The sequence below is a fragment of the Priapulus caudatus genome, unplaced genomic scaffold (assembly GCF_000485595.1).
Source record: "Priapulus caudatus unplaced genomic scaffold, Priapulus_caudatus-5.0.1 Scaffold191, whole genome shotgun sequence".
Lineage (NCBI taxonomy): Eukaryota > Metazoa > Priapulida > Priapulimorpha > Priapulimorphida > Priapulidae > Priapulus > Priapulus caudatus.
Window position 1 is genome coordinate 68,795 of NW_014577252.1, and position 8,806 is coordinate 77,600.

Here is an 8,806-nt window from a genome sequence, read left to right on the forward strand (position 1 = left end):
TAGACTTCGTATTCTGAAACCTCGTTCTCATGTTCTCGCTTTAGATATCATCCCGCAGTTGGTGCATAGCTACTAGTCCCGACACGCTCGATCCTACTGATTGTCTCCAACCCGCTGTCGACGTGCTCACCTACTTGTCGCCTGGAAAAATAAGCGGCCTTCCCAAAGACGCGGTCATCGCAGCGGAACCAAACCTGGCATTCCTCTCGCCTTCTCGGTTCCTTATGGGGGAGAGGGCTGGGAATAGCGTCCACTAGCTGTCAATGGTATGGGTGATCGGGGAGCATGGGAGACTCCACGGCTAAGGTTGTTTACAAACGGTTGAGCCCAAAAAAACAACTCTAAAAAAGAGGATATATATTTGGTGTGTTTACGGAAGCGCGAATGCCACAACGTATGAAAAACAGAAGATGCGAACCTTAAAAGTATAGCGCACGCTCTACTGGCATGCGTAGGTTATCATTACATCTTAGGCATTGATTGAAACCAAGGTGAGATTGCAATTACCAACTTCATCTTCACTAACCGGCTCTATTTTATACACCACAGTTGCTGTTTGGAGCGGTGTGAACGTTGCCGGTACCCGTCTCGTCTCTCTTTGCCCGGAAATTGGAACTAATGATGACCCAGAAAACTGGCAGTCACTCCACAAAGAGGTCGTAGAAAGGTATACTTAGTTTAGATCCAACGGGATTAATCTGTTGAATTGGTCTACTGACGCCTATACAATTATTACGGCTGTCGCCCAATATGATGTTTCACATCCTAAAGTGAGCAGAAGAGCGATAATGTACACAACGTTTTATTCGATTCAATTGAGGGCACACGTGACGTTATAATTACGACAATCATCAAAGTGGTAACGATCTATTGGCATTCTGCAACTGCTGCTACAGGTGTTGCTATGTATTCGTATTTCAGTGCGTATAATATCATCAAGATGAAAGGCTACACGTCTTGGGCCATCGGAGTGAGCGTTTCAACTCTGTGCTCATCTATACTACGAGACACCCACAACGTGTATGCCGTGTCCGTCTTTTGCCAGGTAAGTCTAACAGCGCCATCTATCGAACGCTATCTTTCTTAGTGTAACCTCCGGTGGTTCGTGTCGTTCGAATGACAACATATCGCCATATATAATACATATAATTACACACATATACATATATGTATATTATTAGTTATTTATACGGCGCTGTTCTCATTTGTGCAGTACTGATGCGTTCTGTTAGCTATGTTTGTGTTGAATCTATAGTTTTTAATTCGGTGGCAGGGAATTCATGGAATCGAGGACGACGTTTGCTTGAGCCTGCCCTGCGTACTGGGAGAAAACGGTGTGACGGAAATCATGTTGCAGCAGCTGAAAGACTCAGAACTAGAGAAGCTGCGTCATAGCTCTACGGTTATGGGGCAGACAATATCGACGATAAAGTGGTAAACGGGTCGAGGAAGGAATACGGCGGGGAATACCTACGGACGCCTAAACGTTGCTGTTTTTCGGTAAAGCCGCTTTGCTTGATGTTACGTGGGTCCTACCAAAGACGGTCGCTGAACTACACAGGTTGGATAACTGGCACTACGAGAACTACCGAAAATCACCAATGAAACTGTAAACTTGCTTCGATTGCAGAAAACGCGCTTAAAACCTTAAATGTGCTTCAATTATGCTATATTACAAATCTAATCATTTTGGTTCATTCAGTATGACGTTCGCATAGTACAGAGCTACTCTTAATGCGTCTCCGGATAGTTTTTGGTGTTGTGTTCGTAAAGATTTGTTAAATATGTTGCTGTTATTAGTGCCAATTGAAAGCTTTTACTTTGCCATTGCTGTTATACAGATGCTGTATTTCTTACGCGAGGTAACTACTGCACTCTCGTGTACAGCTTATTCTAGAACTAGAGCATGATGTAACTTATACATAGCCATGTCATAAAATATTTACTAGGGAACGAACACGTTCTTGTTATTAAGCTACCTTTAAGCTAAGCTTTATTAATCAACTTTGAATTACTCGATTGTACCGGTTGAAAAAATACGAATACGTCAGACGCATGCTGATACATTTCGTCACGTCTTAGCCTTTCGTAACAATTAATGTAATCATAATACAAGTAGGTTTGCTTTTGTTGTAATACTGCTGTAGTCAGGCGCTTGATGCTCAGGTAGTTGCAAACAGTAGTTCGACGCCTATGTGTTTATGTGCCACGTGTAAAAAAAAACTCTGAAGACGGCGCAAAACGCAAGGTTCCTCAGTTCCTAACTGGAAATATCTAGTCAGTGTAAATCTAGTCAGTGCAATATGATCTCTTATAAGATGGAGAATGACAAGGGCTGATCTCAAATCATGTTCGGGCTGTGATATGTGTGGCTGGAAGTGCTATAGGTGCCTTGATCGGATCATATTATGTGGTGGTGGGAAGAACGAGCTAACTGCTTGACATAGGCAGTACTGCATAATGGTTTTGGTGATTATTAAAGATTTGTGTCAAACGGTGTAACAACTCGATGAGAGGGGATAAAATTACTTGTACCGGAACTGCTAGAATACTCCTCTTCTACAATTGATTTTGGTGCTTATGTATTGCGCGCAAGAAAAGTTTATTTAACGAGACGTAAAATATAAATGTAATAACATATATTGTTATGATGGCAGCTTTTATATTAACCATATCCATATCGAAAAGACACGCGTAATTATATTTGCGCACTATATGTGCTGTTGTTGCCGTTGTTGATGCACCCACTATAGAGCTTAAGTGCAGCCATGGTGCTGCTGATGACATCGTTGTTGACGTTATTAAAGCTATGAACGAAAAAACAATGACCCGTCTTCATTATTTCACTTCAGGTCGTTTTCCATCGATAACCGCAGTAACATACCCGACATGCTACATGTTTATGATATTATCACCTGCTTGTACGAACGTTTCCTGTATGTGTAATTAGGAGCGACACGTCTAATCGGGTTGCCCATAGATTATTTATATATATATATATATACTATATATATATATATTATATATATATATATATGCACTAGTTTGCTTGGTGAATAATTAATGTTTCTACATGTCTTCCGTTCACATGCATACCAGCTATATTAGCAAAGAACATCAGATAGGTAAGTAATCTAATACAATCGTTATTCTAACTTTGCATGCGTTTTGCGCTATCAAATTCACTGCGTTTATCTATTCTTGATGCGACGTAGCAAGCGCGGACGAAATCATATCTTATAGATATGAGATGTGAGATTGAGATCTAAAATTTCAATAATTATATCATAATTAGTGGTAAATTGCTCCATTAGACACTTCCACACAGTGTGACGACGATAAGAAGCTAGCATGGCAAGCGATACTATCGAGTCCGTGAAGACACGGCTTATGGAGACCGTAGCGCCACGTCAAGAATTGCCGCATGCAAAGATCACAGTTGTGGGAGCTGGTCAGGTCGGCATGGCGTGTGCCTTCAGCATCATGCTACAGGTATTATCATTGGTGTATAATGATATAAAAAAACTATAGAACTTATTCGAAAGATTGCGTATCTATCTGATAAAGTCATATATATAATAAGAATATATAATATATATATATATATTAGTATATATATATTTATTTATTTATATATCTGTATAGTGTATCTCTATATTAAAACCTCCTGGTATAATGTATCTTAAGTATAGAACCTAGAGATGTATATACCTACCTACACATGATTGCTCCCTGTAAATTTAATAACACCTGACTCGCGCATCGAATGTACTATAGCAGCTCATAATATTCCACTCTACCGATATATTATTAATTATTTCGACAAAAGTCGCTGATAACATAACGGTCATAAAAGATTATGTACAGAGCAATCTAAATGATAACAGCGACTCCTCCGCTTTAATCATGATTTTCATTTTAAAATCAGGTATTTTCACGCCGCATAAATATTTATTTGTTTGAATGTTTAATGGGAATTATGGCTTCGAACATTTCAATATTTTGTTATATATATTCCCTATTATCAATATTCATTACTTGTGTTTTATTTTTCAAAACAAATAACGCGTCATTTATGTAAAACATCCCGTGATAGCCGAAAATATTGCAATAAATCAAATGGCATCAGGCAAATAGAAAACGACAATCTTTAAACAATTCAGTCACGTGTCATTAGTATATAAACACAAAAAATAAAGAAATGTACCACAATTAGAGTCAAATGGTAGCCCTGTAAAAGGTCTAAGGCTTTAGTCATGAAATAATTTATTCTAAGACGAAAACAAAGGATATACGAATTTACATGAAAGTTTCATTTTTATTAACAAACTTTATGTTGCGAAAGAAAATAATTAGATGAGCCTGTATAGCTTCGCTACCTTCCCGTTGTAGCACGTGCCAGTGAGCTGTGCTTGATTGACGTGGATGAGAACAAACTGCAAGGGGAAAATGCTTGACCTGCAACATGGACTCGCATTTATGAAAAAGATAACCATCAAGGCTGGCACCCGGTAAAAAATTGGAACAAAATCGAAACGCTGAATGTTGACAAACAGATTTAGCTTGACATTATCAATTATCCAGATCATATCAACACAGCGATACGCCAGAGTGTCTTGGTTATCACTAGTATTTTCTAATCCTGACGATAGAAATCTCAGGGAAATGACTGACAAATACCCGTTTGCCGAATTCTTTGATCTTGTAGACTACAAGATAACAGCTGGTTCGCAGATTTGCATATTCACAGCGGGGGCCCGTCGCATGCAGTCAGACCTGCTTCAGAAGAACGTCGATATTCTGAAGGGTGAGTATAGCTAATCAATTTAAGCGCTAATTATTTCACAGTCATTACAATACAAATAATATACTAGTTCAGCTCTATATACTAGTGTTTGTATATATGTTTGTATATATATTCTATCGTCATACCAATAGAAACTACGTGAATTATTCGACATTGTAACTATGGCAAGACTGTGATGTTAACTTTGTTTCTTGTTTTCGTCGTAGATGTGATTCCCGCAGCTGGTCGCGCACAGCCCCGACACCATTCTACTCATCGTTTCGAACCCGGTAGAGGTCCTCACCTATGCTGCATGGAAAATCAGCGGGCTGCCTAGGAATCGCGTGCTCGGAAGCGGGACAAATCTGGATACTTCCCGTTTCCGGTTCCTTATGGGAGAGAGGCTGGGAATAGCGCCGTCTAGCTGTCATGGATGGGTGATCGGAGAGCATGGAGACTCCAGCGGTAAGGTTACGGTTCGTTTGTGCTCTCCTAATCTTTCGGTATTATATTTGTCCCCTTATCCTTCTGTGCGACGCGTAAGGACATAGACATGACATTGGCTTACACTACTACAACATTAGGAGTGTATAATATATATATATATATATATATATATATATATATGTAATATATAGTAATGTATTATATATACTATATATAATGTATATATATATCAGGAGGCTAATAATGACAAATAATTTGACTAATTGACTAATAATGACTAATAACTAAATGGACTAATAATTTTGTCATTATTAGCTCGCTGAATATATATAATAACCTATATATAAATATATATATATATAATATAGGTATATATGTATAGGCCTGAATAATATATAATATATTATATACTATATACATATTTATTTATTTTTCTATATTATACACGCCTGATAACATGTTATAAAGGACTTCATGAAATACTCTGACGTCGTTCATATTGAACACCATATGGCGATATATGGAAAAATGGCACCATAATACAGTAATAGCTTTCATTTATAAAAATAAAAAAAGATGACGACATATATGCTGTTATTTGTAGTATAGTACTCCGCATGTAACCATTCACGTTCATTGAATCCGTGTTTCTTGATGTCCCAGTTGCTGTGTGGAGTGGCGTTAACGTAGCCGGATCTAGACTCATGGATATTAACTCGGCTATCGGAACCGAGTCCGACCCAGAAGATTGGGGTTCACTTCATACGCAAGTTAAAGACAGGTGATGCAGCATACCACAGTACCTCGTTTTCCTTCACATAGATAGATTGATAGACGTTAGATCGGGTAATAGTCAAATAGTTCGATAGAATAATCAACGGGATAACGTAATGAGAATAAGCGGTGGCATTAAACATTTGCATTATTTGGGATGGGAAAAATTACGGGTACGCGTATGTGAGCGCATAGTTTTGTGTATCTATATGAATTCATGAAATCAGCTCAATAACTAGGGTACTGAATTGGTTTGCGGATAATGGTGTAATCTCGCCGCGTTGCATAAAAATCTCACGCACCCCCCTCCCCCCAACACACACACGCGCACGCACGCACGCACGCACGCCCGCACGCACACGCACACGCCACACGCACAACGCACACCGCGCCGCAACACGCACGCAGACACACATGCAACGCACCCCACATCGGCACACACGCAACGGACCTCCCGAACAGACGCACACGCACCCAATGGCCACCGCACAACGTCACACCGCCACACGCACACGCATCGCCAACGCACACGCACTGGACGCGCGACGCGCGCGCGCACATACACACACACACACACACACACAACACCACGAACACACAGACAGGACACACATTGCCAGCACTACAGACATAACTAATATATATATATATATATATATGCTATCAATGTGCGTAGTAGGAGCATCAGCACGTATTGATATGTTTTAGTGCGCAAGAAGTTGTCAAGCTGAAAGGCTACACGTCATGGGCAATTGGGGTTAGTGTGTCAACGCTGTGTTCGTCAGTGCCTAGCACGCACATCCGCCACGACGTGGCCGCCGTCTCAGTGTTTGCCCAGGTACGCGAACTATGATCCTAACTAAATAAAAGGCTGATTGGTCACTGTCATACGGTGACACGCTATCGACTGCGAAACGCTGGTGCAAAATCCGCGTACATATTTGCAGGGAATTCATGGGATCGAGAGGACCTGTGCTTGAGCCTGCCCTGCGTTCTGGGAGAGAATGAGTAACGGAAATCATGTGTTGCAGCGGTTGAACGAAAGACGAGCTGGAGAAACTACGCGAGAATGCGAGCGTTATCGCGAAACTGATCGAATCTATCGAGTTTTAAGGGACTGTTCGGGATGCCGTGACCTAAAACGATCTCAACGCACTGAATTGTAGGCGCAACACGGATTTGCACTCTGCTAGTAGTCTTCATAACTCTGTGTAGATTTAATTGAATAGACATCGTTTTCATTCAGTTGCGCAGACGCCTATAAATGTTCATACATCATGTTTCACCGCATTATATACTTTAAATTGCTGTTTGCCTTGTGTTATTTGAGAGGATGCTCGTACTCCAGATAGTTCCTCGTACAATGTAAGATGCTATGTAATGAGACAAAATACATTATCCAATAGCTGTACGTTTACTCGGCCAACAATTAGAAATGTGCAATGTCAGTAATGAAAATGTTTCAACGAAAAGAGTTTAATTGAGTTGTTAGAGCTATAGAATAATTTCACGAATGTGTATGGCAAACACACAAAGTACTTACGCATGCACGCATGTACGCACACGCGCACGCACGCCTACAGACGTGGTACCGCAACTTTCTAGTCTTCCCTCGCAGTCAATGTACTAGGCGCAAGTAGTAAACACCAAGGTTAAAAACAGCTTTAGAAAATGCTTCTTACTGGATTTCACTTATTTGGCTGTACTCTTCCTGACTGTGCCAATACTCGTATAGGCCTATATGTCGCGTGCAGGCCGTATGTTAACTGGTGACGTAGCCGCACCAGATGAGACGTGCAGTGGTAATTCAGATCCGCCCGTACGTTGACTGTTAAGAGCTCGAACTTTGTTATGCGTATTATATATATATTACAACGTACGAATGCTAATATGAATCAATCTGATATTGAATAATAATGCATATCTGCGCGATGAGTGATATACCCGAATGATGGTGCGTGATCCGTGTAATTTATTTGTTGTGACGTGTACGACGAAAACAGGAAATATGGCATTTTCACTCACTCCGAGTTTTGTGGAAGGTATTATTATTAGGAACTAACCAGTTTTTTCGTTCGAAACCCGACGCTCGCTACTGGATAGAGTATGCAGTGTTGCAGACCACAAATCGAGATGCTACCTAGTTACCGTACGGTAACTATATAATTATATTATTATACTCTTGAAATTCTCCGTGCACATTGTGACATATTGCTGCAGCTAAATGCGCCTGCCCGCATTGGTGCTTATTATAATGGTTATGTAGTTTATGTGGAATTCTACGTCAGTTTGAAAAATAATAAATAAACTCGTTATTTATTAGCCCTTAGTTGCTTTACGTTATTATTTTCTCTTCGAGTCACATAAAATAGCAACACTGCGCAAACGGTGCACACATTTACCAAAATATGCCAAGATGTATTTGAAATGGTAATCGCCAAAGACTACTGGGTATGTCGCCTGGAATTGTGAATATCTGTCTTAAAGTCAAGAAATAGGCGTTTTTTAACAGAAGATTTAATTAAGCAGAGATTTGTCGGACAGCCTTTTATTGATGTAGTAAACTTGCATACATTTTTTGTCGGTTGAACATGTTGAAATTAACCAGTTCTCACCGTGACAGTTGGTTTGACCAGGAATTCTAAAAATATAAATTCATACCGTGTGTCACCAATTTCAACTATTCGGAATCTCCAGAAGGAAAAACCTTAGCTTCAGCGATATGATTCATGCGATGGTTCATGGTTCATGTTTGTATTGTCTCATTAGCTTCTCCGTTTACTGGATGTTTTTATTAAG

At 40.0% G+C, this 8,806-nt stretch overlaps 1 protein-coding gene and 1 pseudogene across 1 annotated transcript; both read left to right on the top strand.

The window, feature by feature from the left end:
- Positions 1-2,735, top strand: part of LOC106807033 — an 11,134-nt pseudogene extending 8,399 nt beyond the window's left edge.
- Positions 2,736-3,351: 616 nt separating this feature from the next.
- Positions 3,352-8,332, top strand: LOC106807027 (L-lactate dehydrogenase-like). The gene is given in 10 exon segments (XM_014809230.1): positions 3,352-3,506; positions 4,403-4,439; positions 4,441-4,504; positions 4,709-4,807; positions 5,014-5,027; positions 5,029-5,251; positions 5,897-6,014; positions 6,716-6,845; positions 6,955-6,973; positions 6,976-8,332. Coding segments are annotated over 10 exon segments (903 nt in total). The 3' UTR covers positions 7,020-8,332.
- Positions 8,333-8,806: the final 474 nt, after the last annotated feature.